Source organism: Anas acuta, chromosome 1 (assembly GCF_963932015.1).
Source record: "Anas acuta chromosome 1, bAnaAcu1.1, whole genome shotgun sequence".
In the NCBI taxonomy this organism is placed as follows: Eukaryota; Metazoa; Chordata; class Aves; order Anseriformes; family Anatidae; genus Anas; species Anas acuta.
The window spans coordinates 150,001,688-150,022,276 of NC_088979.1; the positions used below are offsets into that span (position 1 = coordinate 150,001,688).

The window sequence follows — 20,589 nt, forward strand, 5'->3', positions numbered from 1 at the left end:
CCCAGCAGGAGCTGTTACACATACCTGCCTCGGGCTACCCGATTCATCTTTGCCACAAACCTCCAGGGCAATCTCAGCGGTGCCCAGGCACATCACAGCCCTGGCACCACCCGCCCGCTGCTCGCTGGCAGGGTAGGAGATGAGGGATGGGACTTTTGGCAGCCGTGGGGGACACCACAGGTCAGGCACTGCCATGAGATCCAAGCAAAATGCACTAGTGCCCTGGGTGAGGACTGGCTTCTGGTTTGCTTATTTCCATGAAAAGCACACATCTTTTTCCCCATCCATCATTTGTTAGCATCCATTTATGAGGTTTTCTTCTAGGAAGAGCAAACCTCTGCCAGCACACGGGCACACACAGTGCCCTTAAGCTTCCCTACGCTGCACAGCAACAGCAGAGGGGAAGCAATACAAGTCCGCGCTGCAGAGCACTGGATGAGGCCAGAAAAGCCCCAGGCAAGTGGCTGCAAATTGATGACAGCCCACTTTCAGTTCTCCTTCCATCCTGCTGCAGGGCCTCTGGGCCTTTCCGGAGAGCGGGGCCCAGTTTCACAGCCCCTTTATCCCGAATAACCCCGATACCAAATAACCCCTGCTTCTGGAGCGCAGCTTGCTACCCTGCACCTCTGGAAAAGCTCACAGCAGAGGGGAGCTGCAGGAGGGACCTTGTCTCCTGTGACCAGCCCAGGAGAAGGTGAAGCCCCCAGATTCAGGAGATGCTCTTGGGGCAACTTGGAGCAAAAAGCTGAGGCTGTCCTGGGACAGCGTGGTGGTGAACCAGGACTTCGTCTTGGCAAGAAGTACCCTACCTGGAATGGCAGTGGCATGGCTGGGTACCCTCTCTCATCCCCTCAGTGTCTCACATCCACATCTACATCAGCTCTGGAAGATGGGGAAGGAGGAGGACTTCTTGGATGCATCCCCAAAGTGCTTCTAAGCACATCACTTTGGGAGAGCAGGCAGGGGACAAAAGCACTCCCCTAAACGCAACTGGAAAGCCCTTGGGGAGGAATAGGACACACTACCAGAGCTGCAGGACAGAGGTGTAAAGAGGAATAGGGCTTGGGGGTGTTTTGTTTGTTTTTATTTCTTCCCCATATCATTTCTTATTCATAAAATGAATATTGTTATTCGTTTTCACATATTTTCTTCTTCCCTCCAGCAGAACTGCAGGCTCAATCTGTGCTCCAGCTCAGGAGCTGTTTTGTGTCAAAACAGGACTCACTGAAAACTGCACATGAGCTTCTAGAAAGTGATGTCAGTGGAAAAAATCTCATTTTGGGGCCAGTCCAGTGACAAAAAAAGCATCAACATCTTCAGGCAACGCTGGCCATGCTGCCCTGTGCTCCCTGCTCTGCCAGCGGACATCTGGGGCTTTATCACACTTCTTTAGAAGTTTTGGACATCACAATACATTTATTTTATAGGAAAATAAGCAGGCCAGCAGCAAAGTCATGTGAGAGGGTGTAGGAGAGGAGCTGCCAGTTTTTGCTAGAATGCTCTGCTGCTTTAACGAGAGGAGCCCTACAGGAAAAGCCTGGCTGAGTCAGGGTGGAAGCGCTGAGTAATCCTTCCTGAGAGTGTACCAGATGTCTGCCCTGGTCCCAAAACAGGCGTGGGGGCACGTTTCCTCTGGGACAGCTCTCTAGCCCCCCAGTAACGAGCCCAGCTGGGGTGTAGGTGCAGGGACAAGGCAGCACATGAGGTGCACGGCTTGGCTGGCAGCGCCCGCCTCTGCAGTGCCGGCTTTGAGTGCCCCACTCTTCTGGCTTGAAGGCAAAATTTGTGTTTTCCCAAAGCACAGCTGCACAGAATCTTCCATCCCGGCTAGTTGTGCTTCCAGCAGAGCTGCAGATGGAAAAGAAGGGCCCCACTTCATCTGCTGGCCGCCTCCTCGACCACCGAACCAGACAAAACAGCAGAGCCGCCAGCTGCTGGCAGCGGCGCCTTGACCAACTCTCTTTTGCTAAATCAGAAATGATTTGCCTTTGCAAATCTCTGCACGCTTCCTCAGAGTTTACCCCAAGTCTCACAGCAGCTATTTCCAGCCATCTGGGTGCGGAGGAGACGGAGCATTACCCTCCTGAAACGCCCTGCGGTACCGGCGGGGGCCACTTGCCACACAAACAGGGTATTTTTGCCATCCTACCAGAGCACAGAAAGGATTTCTCCACACGTTGGTGCTGGCTCTGTGCAAGGAGACAAGGTGAATTCAGCAGGGTCTGGTGCTGTGCAAGTGTATTTGTGGCACTTGCAGACCTAGCAAGGGGTCTTTGCAGAGGGATGAGGAGCAAGGGGGCTTTGCAAGGGGAGCTTGCAGAGCTCCTCATCCCATGGCCAGCAAGCTCTGTGTTCCCTGAGAGGCTCTACGATGCTCGCTGCCAGGGGAAATAAAACATTTGCAATTCAGTCTTGCTAGAGCGGATTAGGACAGATGTTGTATGATCTCCAGAGGCAGGACACAGCTGGGACACAGCTGGGTGTAGGGAGAGGCAGCTCCCCACCCTACCACGGGCATCACCCCCATAAACCCACCCTTCCTTGCCCAACCCCGCTGCCCCAACACCAGGAGCCCCCCCCGGGGAAGGAGAAGTGGCCGGGCATCCTCTCGTTTGTGCTGAGCTGTCACGAAGCGTGGGGTGACTTCCTCCTGCCTTCCGAGGTTGGCCTCCTTTCGGGGGGGAGAGGCAGCAGGGCAGGGCGACGGCCACGCTGGGAAGGGAAGTGCAGGCGCGTGTTGCAAGAAGTTTGTGCTCACACTGAGGTCAGCCGTTCGGCTGCTCACGTGGCTCCTCGGTATAAAGCTGGATGCGGGAGCTGGGCTGCCCAGCTCAGACGCTTCGCCGTCCTGGGAGGAGAAGGGAAGGAGGAGCACAAGCAGGAAAAACAACAAGCGCCAAAGAGAAAAACTCCGTGGAGAAAACATGGAAACTTCCCAGAAACACGGCTCTGAAAGGTGAGAGCGGGGCAAGGGAGAAAGGGTACATTTTAGTCGAAAAAGTAGTGCATTGCTTCTCCTGCTTTTAGGCACGCTGTTCCTGTTTGCTCTGCAGGGAGCAGCTTGCTCCTCCTCTCCCCTCTGGATGGAGTCTGTCAGTATTCCCCACTTGGGACAGCGACTGGGATGCTGGTACCCCAGGCTGTCGGGATCTCTCTGCTCCTTTTCCCGCCGTCCCAGTCCCCCTGCTTTTCCTAGACAGCTGGAGGGGAGCCACAGCTCTGATGCCTGTCCCGCTGCTTTTCCCCAGCATGTCTCAGGACCTGTCGGAGCTCCTGAAGGAAGCCACCAAGGAGGTGCACGAGCAGGCGGAGAACACACCCTTCATGAAGAACTTCCAGAAGGGGCAGGTGTCCCTCCACGAGTTTAAGGTATGATAATAACATCAGGGCAGCATGGCTTGGGTGCGGGATTTCCTCACCAGGAAGCAGGCTGGTGGATGGGGCAGGATGTGTGGGGACTAAAGCGGGGAGGACGGGGGCAGCATCAGCATCTCCTGTGCAAAACAAACCACAGCACCCTCCTATCCTGCCTTTGCTATGCCTTTCGGGATGGGCAGCCAAGTTGAAGCAGGAAAAAAAAAAAAAAAAGACAGTAAGATTGAAGGGATTAACCTAACTGCGTTCATCTGCCTTCATAAATGCCTGCATGTTAATTAGCGGCAAAGGCAATTAATGGAGACGTAACAATGCGCAGATACGTGAGTGGCTGAAGTGTCACGAGTGGAGTGGGCTAAATTTAGAGCACCCTGAGCAGCTACAGCTAGAAATAATGGTGGGATAGCGATAAAGTGAGGCTGTGAGATCACGTCTGGCACCAAACCTTGCCGTGGTTTAGCTGTCACTTGGGTTATAGCAGGCTGAGATCAGGAACAATTGCTCAAAGGCAGACTGAACTTGGGCAAGCGGTATCTGCTGCTAGCAGGTAGGAGCCTGTTGCTTTTCTTGATATATTAAGAGTTATTTGCAGTTACTAGTCTGTGCCTAACCTGGCTATAGGGGATGCCTGGGATCTGAGCTACATAACAAAGCCGTGAGCAAAACCAAGGCAAACACCTGGGCTAGAAATTCCCGGCAGGCCAGAGGAACTGACGCATGGGTTTGCAAATAACAGCCAGTAATCTGACCTGTGGCTTAATTATTTTGTTGTTGAATCGCTCCTTGATAAATAAATCCACAAGAATAGGCAAAAGACTACTTACTCCTGACAGGTTGTATTCATGATACTTAGTGAAGCATGAATTCAATCGCAGGTGCTGGCTTCCTGCTGTTAGGAACGGGGCATTTGTTAGGCAGTGAATTTGAGACAGGCTGGCATTAACAGAAAAAAAAAAAAAAAGAAAGAAAAAAAAAAAGGCCAGAAATAGGCCTCTAAGATTCAGGAGCACAGCTCGGTTTCCCAGAAACTGTTTACACACTGTCAGGGGGAGTGAGAGGTGACTCTGGGCTTTAAAAAGTAATGATGATTTTTTCCAAAGCCATGTTTCCCACTGACCCACTGGCTGCCACCAAAAACAACGGGTCAGGTTAAATTTTCTTAATTTGTTAGGCAACTTTCCTGTATGTGATTTCTTTTCCAGTAAGCTGGAAAATGGGTTATCATTTAAAAACCTCCTTTTTTTCTTTTTTTTCTGTTTACCCTCCTGGCAAACCCACGCATCAGCCCCAATGCACCTAGAATCCGATGCCCTAGAATCTGAATATCTGTTTCCCCAACCAAGTCACTGCCTGTGTGTATATCAAAGTCCTGTTTGCTGACACAGTGGCGTAAAGTTGAAACAGCACCTCCTGTCCTGCAGAACTGATAGCTTTGTGGGAGAGTAAACTGCTTTCTCTCCTGACATCGGTGTAATCCCTCTTCAGACCTGACTCACCTGTACTATGATACCTGTGTGTTTTACCCCTTGCTGTCAATAAGGGATTTCAGTGTAAGCAAGAGGTGTTGTAGGTGTAAATATGAATACAGCTTCTGCAAACAGAATCCCCGGGAAAGGGAAGAACACAGCTAGATTGTCTTATGCCACGTGGAAAAGTTGGCAGACAGAAGAAAATATCGCGTAAGCTGGGAAAAAACAACAATAACAATGGTTTCAAAACAGAGGGATGAGCACATAGCCTCTCAGTGATCCTTCACAAAGGCGTTTTTCAGAGGCGGGCTGTGCCTCCAGCCCCCTTTTAGCTTGTGTCCTCAGGGTAACCAAGAGGCAACGCCATTTCCAAGACCAAAAGAGAGAGCCGGGGTGCCTCCACTCCTGGGCTGATGGGCTGCCAGCTGAACAAATAGGTTGCAAAATTAGCAGGGTGGGTCGTCATCTCACAGGGCCCCACAAAAGAAAGCCACATCTTGAAGCATTCAGGCTGTAACAATGCACCAAGCAATGTGCCCTTGGGAATACTCTCCATATTAGCTGGGGGAATGAAGAGAATAGACCATTGAGTGATTTCATAAGGCTCTAGTTTCCATTGTATCAAGCTGCAAGGACTTTAACTTGAAGGTGAAAGCAGCAGCTTTTAAGGGCAGGTAAGACCAGTACCTGCTGGAAATGGCTTAGGCCTTACCCGATGCTGCCTAAAGAAGGGGAAGGGCTAGATTGGTGTCTCACTGTCCCTTGCAACTCTGTTTGCCACATAGGAAACCTGCACCATAACAGATGTGCGTGATTAATACTGGGTGTGCACATGAGTAACCTTTTTCTTGGTGGGATTTGTCCCAAAACCCTGAAGAGGACAGCCAGATGCACCTGTACCTCATCCCCTTCCTTCTGTTTCAGCTCGTTACAGCATCCTTGTACTTCATCTACTCTGCTCTGGAGGAAGAGATTGAACGTAACAAGGACAACCCAGTTTATGCCCCTGTTTATTTTCCGGCGGAGCTGCACCGGAAAGCTGCCCTGGAGGAAGACTTGAAGTACTTCTACGGCAGAAACTGGAGGGAAGAGATCCCATGTCCTGAGGCTACTCAGAAATACGTTGAAAGGCTCCACTACGTCGGCAGGAACCACCCAGAGCTCCTGGTGGCCCATGCCTACACTCGCTATCTGGGAGACCTGTCTGGGGGGCAGGTGTTGAAGAAAATCGCCCAAAAGGCTCTCCAGCTGCCCAGCACTGGGGAAGGGCTGGCTTTCTTCACCTTCGACGGAGTCTCCAATGCCACCAAGTTCAAACAGCTCTATCGGTCCCGCATGAATGCCCTTGAGATGGACCTTGCTACTAAGAAACGAGTCTTGGAGGAGGCCAAGAAAGCATTCCTGTTAAATATACAGGTGAGTAACAACCAGCCAGCCCTGTCTGCCCACACCCTCTCTCAAATAAGATAACAGCTTCAGGGGAATGGCAAAGCCGGTATTTCTGCTGTGAAGCCTAAAGGAAGTTGTGGGTTATGGCAACCTAGTCGGAGTTGGTGGCTATGCTTGTCCAGACTGGGAGCCTAGCAAGCAACTGGTCTCTGAGGGGCTCTTCTGCCTCCTCTGGGGTTTCAGGCTCTTCCATGTGCCATTATTCAGATATGAAGGTGTGCTTATACCAGGAGTAGAGATCACCACCTTTCTGTCATTCCTCTTTAGTGCAGCTTAATAGGTCTGTGGATTTTGACCAGCTGCACTGTACACCTTGCCTTCCTTCCCACCAGAACATGGATGGTAACCTTCACCTGAGCTGGAAGCTTCAGGGGAAACCTGTAAAGTGAACAGCAGACCCCACAGGCAGACTGTTCTGGGCAAAAAGTGGCAAAAAGAGACTTGGGTTGGAAGCTTGTAGGTTCCTGTGGTTCCTAAAGTGCCTGGGGCAGGAGCAAGGGGGGCAGTGAAAGCCAAAGAGCAGAGGCCACATAATGAGACACTGTTCCTTCTTCTCAGGTGTTTGAGGCGCTGCAGGAGCTGGTGTTGAAGAGCCAGGAGAACGGTCACCTTGTGCAGCCAAAGGCAGATCTTCGTGCTAGGAGCGTTAACAAATCGTATGAGCACGGTAAGACATTTCTAAAGGCTGTTGTTTAGCATTGCCCCTTGTAGTTTTGCTATCCTCCCTTCCTCTGCTGTTGTTTGTAAAAGTCACTGAGAAATATGTGTGACATCCTTGCCCCGTCTCTTCACCAGCAATCAGTACTTAGTGCAAAGGCAGGCATTGATATGGGCAAAACTTCTTCTAGACATGACAGAGCATGAATGACATACATGAGCTCTCCAGAAACAGTGTCAGTGAGAGAGCTGTACAATGAGACACTCCGCTCTCATTCTCTTAAGTTTTAGTAACTCATTAGCCACATGAGTTTCAACCACAAGGAAACCCGGCCTTAAGGTCACAGAAACAAAGACTACAATTTGGGGCCCAGCATATCAACTGCGATGCTAAAGGAGGGTTCTTCCACACACTCAGCCTTGCCCAATGGCCCGTCCTTTTGGACAAAATCTTTCTCTGATCATTTTCCTGCCTTTCAGTTTATTATGCCCTCAACTGTTTGTTCAAAACAGTTCCTGAAAGTGCAAGGGGTTTATAATGAGCATGGTTCTGGATGGTAAATAGTAACCAGCTCAGACCTGGTGAAAACAGGCTGCCACTCAGTTTTGCAAAAAAAAAAGCTCCATCTACTGGCAAGTGCTGATTATGAACTGGGTATAGCCTGAGCAACCAAGGCTATCCCTTTTTATGCAGTCAGATTTGCGGACTGAAGTAGGAGCAGGCTCAGATGTTTACAGAAGAGACTGGTTTCCCTGATAATGTGTGCTTCCCATAAGAAAGCCCTTATGACCTACCCATTCTGGAACCAAAAGGGAGATTTTTTTCAGTGCATACTGGATTGAAGCAGTTTTCCCATGGCAAAGAATGAAAAGCATCCTGGTCTTGCACATCACCAGACAATGAACCTCAGAGCAAGTTCTCTGAGAAGGGCAGGAAAAGGTCCCTGTGAATCTTTGCTGCTCCTTTTCCAACTGACCCACAGAGATAAGATTTTCAAAAGTGCTTGGTGTTGGATGAGGAATCCCATTCTGAGGTTGTACTGGGACAATTATTTGTCTGGTGTGCTAAGGACTACCTGTTTAAGGCCATAAAATGCCTAACAAATGGGAAACAGGAGACAAAATGCCTTTTAAAATTCGGTCTTAATTTTTTATTTGGCTGTCTTCTGCACACATCAGGGGTCTGAAGGAGTCCCTTGAGGAGCCGGGCAGAGCATTTACAAGTCAGAGAGGAGGCAAGGGAAGAAAGAGGCCAGTATCCAAGCACAATCAGAGGGGTTGTGAGCCTTGTGATACCCAAGTCAAGTCATTTGCTTCCCTGTCTCACCTGCCCTGGGAGAGCAGAACCTGCTGCCGCTGTTTCCCCCAGCCTCACAGGGCTCTGGGCCCTCTCCTCCTTTCCCTTGATGGCTCCAGCAGGGTCTGCCAAGGCACACCAGCATCAACTTGCCTGAGCCCATCCTCATCCGTGTTATTTTCCCTGCTTGCTCTAGGTCCAGCGCCTGGGAAAGAAAGCGAGAGGACAAGCAGGAGTCAGACAGACCTGGTGGGCACCTCTCCCCTCGTGCGGTGGATCCTCGCGCTCGGCTTCATAGTCACGACAGTCGCCGTGGGCTTGTTTGCTATGTGAACAAGCAGGACCTTCACCTTCTCTTCGTGCCTTCCCTCACCCTGAACTAATCCATCTTACCCAGTCCCTTGAGAGAAATTCCCCTCGACTGGGTACTGTGATCTTGGCTCTGCCACTAATATTTGGAGACCTTTCTCCACAGAAAGCAGAGAGTGCTGCACGGGGGTTCAGGCAAAGTCTTTCCTGTGCTTGGTGTGAGCTCTCCTTGGAGACTATATCACCAGAACCAAGGGCAGGAAAGGTCTAAAAACAATGGCCAAGAATTGTGGTTGCTTTACAGCGTATCTGCAAAAATCCTACAGGATCGGGATCAGAAATGTAGCTTTGACACCTGTCTTGCCTCAGAAATAAGCAGTTCCCCGGAGCTCTGTTTGCTCAATATTTCATACTGCTAGATAATACTGTGATCACTGTTTCTGCGGAGCCGCGCAGCTCCCGTGGGTTATAGACTGTTTTATATGACACTATCAGGTCTTTGTTAAATCTTTTTCCAATCATTTTTTTCCCTTTTTTTTTTTTTTTTTTTTAAACAGACGATGCTTGTTGAAGATACAGTGTTGTTCTTTTGTCTGATTATATAATTTATATACAGAATAAAATTTGACGTAAAGTCTTTGAGCCTGATGTTTCGTATTGTTAAAGCCTTGCCTGGGAAGAAAGGAGGTGTCTTTCCTTCCTCCCCGTTTTATGTCTTTTGGAGCTGCTGCCTCCACAGACGTGGCAACAGAGGAAGGTGGGAGTTATCAGAGCCAGCCTCTGTTCCCACTCAGTTCTAACAATAACCTGTCGTACAAGCTGGGGCAGGTTTCTTCAGCTCCTACACGCTGGTCTCCATTTCTAGAAACGGAACAAAATTCTGCAGTTGTACAAAGCATCTTTAAGGGGTGGCCACTGGGTGTCAGAGCTGGCTGCGGTCCTATTAAGAGAAAAATGTGATGAGACCTTCAGCTGGTCCCAAAAAGGACAGCTCTCCCTGGCTGTGGCCAGCTGAGGGCTTCATTAACTAGACTGCATTTGTGAGAACTTCCCCATGAATCAGAAAAGCACTTGGAAATCAAATGCATGCTAGGCTTTGACCGTACCTGACAGCTAAATGGGGAACAAGCATGCAACAGCATGCCCTCACCTAGGTGAAGTCACGCCAGCCCAAATCACTCCCAGAATTCGGCACACGTGAGGTGATGCTAAAGACAGTCCAGCTAGGTGGCACTGCTGGAGCAGCCTGTGCACAAATCTCTTCACCTCCCTTTTGCCGGATGAGGTCTGGAGACCTTATCGCTCTCTACAGATACCTTAAAGGAGGCTGTAGAGAGGTGGGGGTTGGCCTGTTCTCCCACGTGCCTGGTGACAGGACGAGGGGGAACGGGCTAAAGTTGCGCCAGGGGAGTTTTAGGTTAGATGTTAGGAAGAGCTTCTTTACTGAAAGGGCTGTGAGGCATTGGAACAGGCTGCCCAGGGAGGTGGTGGAGTCACCATCCCTGGAAGTCTTCAAAAGACGTTTAGATGTAGAGCTTGGGGATATGGTTTAGTGGGGACTGTTAGTGTTAGGTTAGAGGTTGGACTCGATGATCTTGAGGTCTCTTCCAACCTAGAAATTCTGTGATTCTGTGATTCTGTGGAGGCTTGGGTTGGTGGCCAGCCATCATCCTGCCTGCTTAGGAGGGTCTTCAACTCCAGGAGTCACTGCAGGAGGGGCTGTTTTTCAGACCCAGCATGGCCATAACCTCTCAGCTCAGTCCTTTCCTCTGCTCCGGCAGTGACTTTAATCCCAAGAGCAGAACCGTGACAGGGAGCAGGAACCAGAGGGCAGGTCCTGCTGAGGAGCACCAGCGGGACAGGGAGTGATGCTGTCCTCACCCACCCCATATCTTTCCAAAATCCCCATTAATACTTCTTCTCTCCTAATTAATAATACCCGTTTGCCAACTTCTGGTAAGAAAACAAACGGGTAATTCTTCAAACAGGTAGCCGAATATTTGAAAAGCAAGAACACGAGCCACAACGGATACTCAAATATAGCCATTTATTGAAATTCATGTAGAGTTCCACCTCTCCAGTGCTCCAAGGCATCCCGCACACATCACCATGGTCCCACCATCCCTAAGGAAGCCTTTGGAGGCTGCAGCTTTGTCCCTCTTTATGGCTAAACCCCCCCCCCCCCCGCCGCCATTACACGCCCCCTGCCCGAGATGGTTTCACCCGCCCCCCCCCCTCAGCGGGGCCAATGGTCCCGCCCGTCCGCCATTTCGCCTTCCCCCCTCTCCTCTCCCCCAGCCTCTCGCGCCAAAACCTCTCCCGGCACCCGCGGCCAATCGCTGCCCGCCGAGGGCGGGGCGGGAGGGCGGCTCGGACCAATAGGACGGCGGCGCGCCACGGGCTGGCCAATGGGGAGGCGGGGGGCGTGTTCCCGCCAGCTCTCCGCGGCGCGCGTTTTTTTTTTGCCGCGAAACAGCCGCGGCGCGGGGGTACCGCGGGGCGCGGGGGTTTGGGGGCCGGTGGGCGCCATGTCGGGCTTCGACGAGCCCGGCATCTACTACAGCGACAGCTTCGGCGGCGAGCCGGCGGCCGACGAGGGGCAGGTGCGGAAATCCCAGCTGCAGCGGCGCTTCAAGGAGTTCCTGCGGCAGTACCGCGTGGGCACGGACCGGACGGGCTTCACCTTCAAATACAGGTGCTGGCGGCACCCCTGGCGCTCCCCTAGAATCAGAATTATTCCATATCTATGTGCTTTTTGTAAAAATATATGGCTTTTTTTAATGAATCAGCGCTGTATCTCACAGTGTTCCTGCTTTACTCCCACATTTTAAAGCCTTTAGGGTGCAAGGTTTCCCCAAATCCCTGCAGGATTCCCTCAATTCTCCCCCTATTTTCCCCATCTCCCCTCCGAGACTCTTAGCAGAGCCTGCCTGCTCTGCACCCAAAGTCCTTGTGGGTTCGTGGTGCTTCCTGCCCTGCAAACCTTCCCCCCTTGCTGCCTCGCAGGGATGAGCTCAAGCGGCACTACAACCTGGGCCAGTACTGGGTGGAGGTGGAGATGGAGGACCTGGCCAGCTTCGATGAAGATCTCGCTGACTACCTGTACAAGCAGCCCGCGGAGCACCTGCAGCTGGTAAGGATGGAGGGGCTGGGTGGCTTGGTGCACTGACATTGTCATGCCGTGACACCCTCCTAATAGCTGAGCTGTTCCCTTTCTAGCTGGAAGAAGCAGCAAAAGAGGTTGCAGATGAGGTCACCCGTCCTCGTCCTTCAGGGGAGGAAGCCCTCCAGGACGTCCAGGTCATGCTCAGATCCGATGCCAACGCAGCCAGCATCCGCAGCCTGAAGGTGAGGTGGTCCGCTGCTGCCTGGGTGGCAGGGCTTACCCCTGTGTGATTGCAGGGGGAAGCCTTTGATGCTTAATTGCGTAATTCAGGATGTGGGTTGCACGCTAACTTACAAGCCAAGGATACTTTTGCAGCTTAAATCTGGCTGCAAGGGGCGGTTATCGCTGGTTCCTGCTATGGGGACATCAATCATGTTAGTGATGCTCTGCATATAGTGAGTGTCCTTTCCTCTCCTGGTTTAAAACAAACACAATTTAAGTCATGCACCCACATCCTACTACTATACAGCCAGATATGCTGTCAAGAAGCACAGGCTATTTTATTCTGGTACTATAGTCCCCTAAACGTGGGGAGTGTATCCAAGAAAAAAATATTTCCTTGACATCTCGACTTTCCTATCCATCTTCCAAGTGTTTTTCTCACCTCCCCTTCACCTTTTCCCTTACAGTCCGACCAGATGTCCCACCTTGTGAAGATCCCCGGGATCGTAATTGCGGCAACCCCCGTGCGAGCCAAAGCCACCAAAATAGCCATCCAGTGCCGCAGCTGCCGGAACACCATCAACAACATCGCCGTGCGCCCGGGCCTCGAGGGGTATTCTCTCCCTAGGAAATGCAACACGTAAGGACCGACCTGGGGCTGTGTGTGGCAGGGTGGTGGGGGAAAAGTCAGGAGGAAAGGACCCCAAGAGGTCTTTAGTCCAGCCTCCTGCTCTAAGTGGGGCCAGCTCTGAGACCAGAGTGGCTGCTCAGGGCTTGCTGTCCCAGCACAACTGGTCTCCAAGCACAACTTCCTAATTGATCTTATTCCTATCAAATTACCCAGAGCCTGAAAACAGAGGTTCAATAAATCCCTCAGTAGGTTGTTCCAAAGCATCCTGTGAGGGCTTCCACATGCAGTAATGTAGAGGGTACCTCTGCCCTCTCACATGTGTGTAAATCTCATTTCAGCACACTGCTAAAGCTGCATCTCTTCCTCCAGCTCCTTCTGCACAGGGTTTTGCTCCTGTTTTGCAGGAGACAAGATCCTTTATATACTTGTATTTCCTGTGCATCCAGCATCCCTGTTGCTACAGACACAGAAGCTTGCTTTCGGCTTTCCTTCTTGACCTCTCCCTCACCCTTTTCACTCTCACACTTTCATCTCTTCCATTAACAAACAAGATGAACAAAAACCCTTTCTGCTTGTCAGGCTCCTGTGCTGGCTTCTGCTTATCACAGGCTTACTGAAGCAGCTTTGGTGGCTGTCGGGAGGTCCCCCTTCCACGTTTCATAGTGGCTTTGTCTTTGCTCTCCGCTGAGGCTGGCTGTGCTAAAATCTCCTGTGACAGGGATTGTTTGTTATCACTCCCTAAGCCATCTGCTGCCTAACTTCGCTTTCCCCTATTGCCCTTTGTACCTAAAGGTTCATTCCTGCCTCGAGTTGCCCCATCATACTGCTTTAAGCTCCTGTCCTGGCTTCCTTAATAAGTTTTTTATCTTACTCAAACTCCTTGCTTCCATGTTCCCCCTCCCTGGTGGGCTTTTCGTCAAATTCTGTAAGGACGCTCTGCCACTAACTCCCAAATCCTGCTTCACAGCTTCTGATGCCTGCGTGAACCGCGAGCATTAGGCTGCCGCTGTGCTGCAGCTCTCACGCTAGCTGAGCCTGACGGATTGTGCCTTTGAACTCGTGCCTGCCAGTATTTATTCATTTCCTTTGCCTTATCTCTGACACAGCCTGAGCGGTCTTTGGGATAGGCATCACTCCTGGCTCCCCGTCCTTGGCTGCACGAGTTGGTCGGCACAGCTCTGGTGCAGCAGGGCTGACGCTCATCAGGCTTTTCCTCCTTTGTCTCATCCCCCCAAAAAGCCCTGCTGCTGCCTGCCTGGAGTCAGGCAGTGACTGCAGCGTGCTGAGGAGCCAGCAGGATGCAGAGGTGCTCCTCGTCCCCGGGAGCCTGTAGCCTCACAAGGCAGCTACGCCGAGCTGGCGTCTCGAGAGACTCAGGGGTTGACAGCAGCCTTGTCACGCTGCTAATTGCTTTCTCACCAGGAACCACTTAACGTTTGCCTCGCGTGCGAGGTTATAAAGAAATATGTCCTGTCAAGTCATTGAGTCTATGCTGTTATCTCCTGCGTAATTAGTGAATTAGCTCCCTCCTTGCTTGTAGCTAGCCGGGGAGAGGGAGGTGGCTGGGAGAGTATGCAGGGGAAGCATCGCCATGTCTTTGGCTTGTTGTGGTGCTCTGACCTCGGTGCCTGATTTTGGCAGCTGCTGGAGGTGAGACAGAGGGTTTGGTGAGCCTTTGCTCTGGTGACGGTGTCTTTCTGACCTGGCAGAGGTGGGCTGCTCTCGGCTGTGACCGCTGTCCCTTCTACAAGTGCCAGCCCCCAGCTGACTCTCCTGATCGATCTCTCCACACAGAGAACAGGCCGGCCGCCCGAAGTGCCCGCTGGACCCTTATTTCATCATGCCAGATAAGTGCAAGTGCGTGGACTTCCAGGTCCTGAAGCTGCAGGAGTCCCCCGACGCCGTGCCACACGGGGAGATGCCCCGGCACCTGCAGCTGTACTGCGACAGGTACCAGCAGGGGCTCTGCGAGGGCTGTGGCCGTGCTGGTGATGCTCTTGGGGTGATTTTTGGTGGTTGTTGGTGGGGCCATCCTTTTCCTCACCACCGTCTTCTGCTTTCACCTTTCTTCTCTTAGGTACCTGTGTGACAAAGTTGTCCCAGGGAACAGAGTCACTATCATGGGCATTTACTCCATCAAGAAGTCTGCCCTGATCAAGAACAAAGGTCGGGACAACGTCGGCGTGGGCATCCGAAGCGCTTACATCCGCGTGGTGGGCATCCAGGTGGACACGGAGGGCTCAGGTGAGGGCTGCTTTTGGCACCTGTCTGGTCTTTGGGGAAAGCCTGGTGTTGGGAGAACCCCCTTCCTGAACAGGGCAGTCCCTCAGCGAGATGTGTATGAAATCACAGCCTGGGTTCTTCTCTTTTGCTTACGCAGTGAAAGGTTCAGCCCTGTCCGGGAGGTCTGGCTTACCCTGGGTGCTGTAAACTCGAGTGTCCTGTGTGACTTTGTTTCAGAGATATTAAATGAGGAGGCTTCAGCCTGAGTCCTCCAGGGTATTTAAGTACTTCCATCTTATTGATCTCAGTGGGAATTCACTAAGCCATCCCTGAGGATCTGGGCTGAAGTCAATGGTTAAAATTGAGCTATGCATTTACAACGTGCTCCTGACTCTAATTTCTCCCTCTGGTTCCTCCGAACTGCTTTGCCCAAGATCCTTGCTTTTCTTCTTTTCCTTCTCCTTCCTTCACCCACCCTGGAAGCACAGAGCACGCCTTGCTGGGATAGCAAATTGCTCCTTCCACCCTTCAGACATGGTGGCATTTGGCATGATACAAGAAGGGCTTTTGGTCGCAGTGGATGGGGTGAGGGGAATAGCATCCCTTTCTTTACAGCATCCATCTGTTCACTGTCATTCTGACCTTCCCCATGTAGGACACAGTTTTGCTGGCTCGGTGACCCCTCAGGAAGAGGAGGAGCTCCGTTGCCTCGCTGCCATGCCCAACATCTACGAGACGATAGCCAAGAGCATCGCGCCCTCCATCTACGGCAGCGCCGACATCAAGAAGGCCATTGCTTGCCTCTTGTTTGGAGGCTCTCGCAAGAGGTGGGGAGAAAAAAATCATTTCGGTGCCACCAGCATCTCGTGACGTGTCGCAGTGTGTTGGCATTGAAATAAAGGCTCACCGTGTCTCCTCTGTATCCTTGCACCCTGCTGCTCTAGGCTCCCGGATGGGCTGACCCGCCGAGGAGACATCAACTTGCTGATGCTGGGTGACCCTGGCACGGCCAAATCCCAGCTGCTGAAGTTCGTAGAGAAGTGTTCGCCCATTGGGGTAGGTGATTTGAGGTCTCTGCTTATGGTGCAGCTCATTTTTTCCTACTCCTCCCTGCGTAGCACTGCAGACCGTGGTCCCAGCAGATACCTGTCAGTGCATCCCCAGCTGGAGCAGCTGGTGGAGGTGCAAACTACAGCTTTTGGTGCTAGCAGAAGGTGGGGTACAGGACAGGAGGCAAGGGAGGGAAGCAGGTAGTGCCTTTCATTATGATGTGAGCCAGGCCCTTTGCAGTATCCAAAGACAGGACCAATGCTGCTGTTTGGTTTTGAGCCTCGATCAGCAGAGAGGCTGGCTGGCCAGGACAAATGAAGCCGCCTGCATCTCAGGCACGGAGCTCCAGCCTGAGCCCAGGCATGAAATTATATTTTCAGCTGTGTTTTCTTGTAACCTCCATTAAAGTCAGCCTCTGACTGCGTTGTTTCCTCGGGGGGGGGGAAACAAAGCGAATGCAGCAGCCCACCAAACAATGAATCACGCTGTGCTCTGTGCTTAATACCTGTGTTTGTGTGTCTACAAGCCCTCGGGTATGTCACAACTGCTTCGTCCGAGGCTTGGGACTGCACAGTAATCCTGTTCTGCGTGCTTTTGGCATGTGCTGAGGGGTTTTCCCCCAGGGCTTTGCTCTTCCTCCAGCACCTCTGGCTGTGGTGCGGAGCTGTCTCGCTCCCCAGCGGTGGCTGTGGGCTCCTGGGTCGTGCAGTGGCTGATGTGCTGTCCCCTTCCTTGTCCCACACACCCAGGTATACACCTCGGGGAAAGGCAGCAGCGCTGCTGGCCTGACAGCCTCGGTCATCCGCGACCCTTCCTCAAGGAGCTTCTTCATGGAGGGGGGAGCCATGGTGCTGGCGGACGGCGGAGTGGTGTGCATCGATGAGTTTGACAAGGTAACGTAGGGTGTGTGGGGCCCAGCGCTCAGCTGAAGGCCACCAGAGGTAACTGACAGCAGCTCTTATTTATTTTCTTTCCCCCCACCTCATTTGCCGCCTTGCGTGAGAAGATGCGGGAGGATGACCGCGTGGCCATCCATGAAGCCATGGAGCAGCAGACCATCTCCATTGCCAAGGTGAGAAGCCTTCTACAGAAATTGCCTGGCATCCTGGTGCCAGACCTTCTCTTAAATTGGGGTTTCAATTCTTTTCCACTGTCCAAGTTCTATTTTTGCAGCTTCCCTCCCTCCTCTTCCCTCTGGCTTGCACCTGAGCTGTTCATTCCTTGTAGTAGAACAGCCACCGCAACTTGTCCTTGCTGGTCATGCTTACTTGCCCCTCCTAACCTGTAAAACCACAAAGAGGTGATCAGCTGCATATATCCATCCACCCCATCCATCAGATCTTCTTCTGCCTTCCCTTTGTGAGACCCTGGGCACTTTTCCTCAGCACCCAGGAGCACTTAACCTCAGTTTCTGGCTCCACTTAAGAACTTGAGGGTAGTCTTGTATGTCTACCCTTGATGTGAGGTTTTAAATGAAGTTATTCAGTGCTCGAGTCTCAGCAGAAGCCAGTCTTCCTCCAGATGGATGCGTGGGTCCAGCCCCATGCAGCTCCTGTGGTCACCCTCTCCAATGTTGGAATCATTGCAGAGCAATTGGGTGCTGCTTAAAAGGGCTTTATCTAAATGCTTGAGGATGAGCCCTTGCAAACTGCTCTGGAGCTCTTCCTGTGAGTTAATAGCCTCCTAGCCCTGCTGTTTTGTGGATGTGACCTTGACCCTGTCCGTTTCTCTTTCCCTGCAGGCAGGCATCACAACCACACTGAACTCCCGCTGCTCGGTGCTTGCAGCTGCCAACTCCGTCTTCGGGCGTTGGGATGAGACCAAAGGCGAGGAGAACATTGACTTTATGCCTACCATCCTGTCCCGATTCGACATGATCTTCATCGTCAAGGATGAGCACAACGAGGAGCGAGACGTGGTGGGTTGGGGCGTGCTGGCTCTTGCGGTGTCGTCAGTGTAATGGGAGCAGCAGCAGGGCAAATACCTGGGAACTTAAATAGCTGTAGTGTGGGGCTGAGTGTAGGGTTGAGCCAAGCCCAGCTGCCACCCTGTTTTTTGGGAGGGTGCCATGCCGTGGTCAGGTCAGAGGGAGGATTTCTGCTACCTGACCGCCCCCCACTCTCCTAGACGTTGGCCAAGCACGTGATGTCCTTACACGTGAGCGCCTTGACGCAGACCCAGGCCGTGGAGGGCGAGATCGAACTGAACAAGCTGAAGAAACTCATCTCCTTCTGCCGCACGTGAGTGCCTGGGTCACGCCGTGCTGCTCAAGCTGTGCCTCGCAGCGGGGCGGCCGAGCTCCTGGCTCTGGGCACACGAGGGACACCCTGCCAGGGGCACCTTCCTGGCAGTGCCACGTCCCCTGTCCCTTCCTGCAGGAAATGTGGCCCCCGGCTGTCGGCGGCAGCGGCGGAGAAGCTGAAGAACCGCTACATCCTGATGCGGAGCGGCAGCCGCCAGCACGAGCAGGAGAGCGACCGCCGCTCCAGCATCCCCATCACCGTCCGGTGAGCACCCCGGGGCCTGGCTCTACCTGGGGCTGCCGTCATCCACCCAAACCTATGGGGTTGGGATCAAGTCCTTGTGTCACTTGGGATAACGCTAGGGGGTTAGTGGGGTGTCCCTTGTGAATGGGGCAGCACTGGGGGTGCCTTGAGGGGTGGGTGGTGGTGGGAAGGAGACCCCTTGGAGCCCCAGTGGAAAGCAAGGAGCATCCCCCTCATCTTGCAGGCAGCTGGAGGCCATCGTGCGCATTGCAGAGTCCCTCAGCAAGATGAAGCTGCAGCCCTTTGCCACCGAGGCAGATGTTGAGGAGGCTCTGAGGCTCTTCCAGGTGTCCACGCTTGATGCGGCCATGTCGGGCAGCCTGTCAGGTGAGCATGGGTGGTGCTGCATTTATTTACGGTTTCCCTAAAGATCTCTGAGACGTGCATATGTGGTGGGAGATGGGCATTCTGACTTGGAGACTGATGTCTGGGTGGCACAGGGAGCTCACACAACCTCTCCCCCCCCCCCAGGGGCGGAAGGCTTCACGACGCAGGAGGACCAAGAGATGCTGTCCCGCATCGAAAAGCAGCTCAAGCGTCGCTTCGCCATCGGCTCGCAGGTGTCAGAGCACAGCATCGTCCAGGACTTCATGCGGCAGGTGGGATGGGGTTGGACCATGAAACCAGGCTCCCCAGGCTGCTTAGCCATTGTGGCAGCTCCCTGCTGGGCTGTGGTGGGCTTTTCCCTGCCAGTTTCTCTCACCCTGCTCTCTCCTTCTCCAGAAATACCCTGAGCACGCCATCTACAAGGTGCTGCAGCTGATGATGAGGCGAGGGGAGATCCAGCACCGCATGCAGCGCAAGGTCCTCTACCGCATCAAGTGACCTGACCCCAAGTCCCACCAGCAGCAGGGAAGAGATGGTGGTGGCTGCCTGGCAAGAGCCCTGGTGCCTGGAAGATTCTCCTTGGGGATCCAAACAGCCTCAGGCCCCTTTAACCAGTGTTTGGGGCAGCCAGGCTTCCCCTTGGATGCTTCACTGTTGTGTCATTTCAGTGTTTCTTTAATCTCTAAAAGCTTTTAGTTTGTATAAAAATAAAACCTGGTCTTGGTACCCTTGCTTTGTTGCCTGGAGGGAGAGAGAAAATAAATGTATCCTCCCTGTGTGGGAGGTGTGGGATGGGGGTTGGAGGGTTTATGAGCTGCTCTTTTGAGCTTCGAAGCTGCAGTTTGCTCATCCCTCCTTCCTCTCTAATGCATTTCGCCTCCTGAAACACTTATTCTGCAATGGGGACTTGCACAGCCCTTTAGACTGGAGAGGGGAAAAAAAAAAATCCAACCCAGGAGCACGCAACACAGGCTTCCTTAGTGGAATAAGTGTTCAGAACCAGCAGAGGGAACTCGAGCCTTGAGGTTGCTGGGCTGCACCCTCCACGTCCTCAACAGCATCCTTGTGTTTTTTGGTGTCTGTGTTGGGAGAGGCACATCGTGTGCTTGGGATGGGGCCAGAGCTGGCTGGGGAGGTGGGGTGTCCTTTCTGAGGCTGTACTGGCCTTTGTGGGGCTGGCTGTCCACCAGAGCAACAGTCTTCTGCTCTCTATCTGCTGTTTTTTTCAGACTTCTGACTCCTGCAGAGGATGGGAGAGGAGAGGAGGGTGTCCTAAAGGCTCCGCGCAGTGATGGGTCCCAGGCTGTCCCAATTCCTTGCTGTAGGGCCATGGGGTGCGCAATGCTCCCAGCCACCTTTGTTTTACCTTACTTTGCATCCTCATATGGAAGAAATCCTGATCTTCAGTCCCTCAGGGAGGAAGAACTGGCAATAACAGGGCTGCATCCTCCCCTGGAACCCAATGTCCCCCAAATTGCCAATGTCCAGCTGAAAGCACTCTGCCTCCCTCACAAGCTCCCATGGCCCTGTTCAAGCACTGTGTCCCCTCAAATAGCCAACACAGCCCCAAAACAACATAATATGGTTATTTTCCAGCCACATGCTGTATGTAGCCCACACAGCACCTAGCAGGTGTGCCCTACACATCCTGCAGCCCCTGCCACCCCTCCCCGGTACCACCGCCACTTCTTTGGTGGTGGCAGGTGTGGAGGTTGATCATATATAAATCTTTTTTGTTGTTTCTTTTTGGTTGTTTTTATGACATGATACGGAGCGGGAGAGTAGTTCTGTGACGGGGATCAGAATGATTGATCTCTTCGTGCTACGAAATGTGTTGATTATATGGTACGAGGTTATGTAAGTGTACATACAGCTCGAAACAACGCTATTTAGCAATTAATGCATGCAGCTCCATCACAAGAAGCGGA

The 20,589-nt window shown here is 52.5% G+C and overlaps 2 protein-coding genes across 2 annotated transcripts; both read left to right on the plus strand.

Moving 5' to 3' along the window:
* Positions 1-2,797: 2,797 nt before the first annotated feature.
* On the plus strand, positions 2,798-9,193 carry HMOX1 (heme oxygenase 1). Its single transcript, XM_068665019.1, has 5 exons — positions 2,798-2,956; positions 3,249-3,369; positions 5,769-6,260; positions 6,852-6,960; positions 8,444-9,193. Exons 1-5 carry the CDS (start codon positions 2,925-2,927, stop codon positions 8,578-8,580), a joined length of 891 nt encoding a protein of 296 aa, XP_068521120.1. The 5' UTR covers positions 2,798-2,924; the 3' UTR covers positions 8,581-9,193.
* A 1,814-nt stretch (positions 9,194-11,007) lies between these two features.
* On the plus strand, positions 11,008-19,387 carry MCM5 (minichromosome maintenance complex component 5). Its single transcript, XM_068665030.1, has 16 exons — positions 11,008-11,251; positions 11,563-11,689; positions 11,776-11,904; positions 12,352-12,524; positions 14,310-14,465; positions 14,593-14,759; positions 15,394-15,565; positions 15,683-15,794; positions 16,538-16,681; positions 16,795-16,860; positions 17,530-17,706; positions 17,916-18,028; positions 18,167-18,295; positions 18,519-18,661; positions 18,806-18,933; positions 19,058-19,387. Exons 1-16 carry the CDS (start codon positions 11,085-11,087, stop codon positions 19,157-19,159), a joined length of 2,205 nt encoding a protein of 734 aa, XP_068521131.1. The 5' UTR covers positions 11,008-11,084; the 3' UTR covers positions 19,160-19,387.
* Positions 19,388-20,589: the final 1,202 nt, after the last annotated feature.

What these genes read in the sequence shown, in the direction of transcription:
- HMOX1 (XM_068665019.1), top strand. Translation starts at nt 2,925, where the DNA reads ATGGAAACTTCCCAGAAACACGGCTCTGAAAG. An exon ending in CAGAAACACGGCTCTGAAAG is followed by an intron (nt 2,957 to 3,248) that starts GTGAGAGCGGGG and finishes GCTTTTCCCCAG; the next exon opens with CATGTCTCAGGACCTGTCGG. An exon ending in TGTCCCTCCACGAGTTTAAG is followed by an intron (nt 3,370 to 5,768) that starts GTATGATAATAA and finishes CTTCTGTTTCAG; the next exon opens with CTCGTTACAGCATCCTTGTA.
- MCM5 (XM_068665030.1), top strand. Translation starts at nt 11,085, where the DNA reads ATGTCGGGCTTCGACGAGCCCGGCATCTACTACAGCGACAGCTTCGGC. An exon ending in CCAGCATCCGCAGCCTGAAG is followed by an intron (nt 11,905 to 12,351) that starts GTGAGGTGGTCC and finishes TTTCCCTTACAG; the next exon opens with TCCGACCAGATGTCCCACCT. An exon ending in CATGTCGGGCAGCCTGTCAG is followed by an intron (nt 18,662 to 18,805) that starts GTGAGCATGGGT and finishes CCCCCCCCCCAG; the next exon opens with GGGCGGAAGGCTTCACGACG.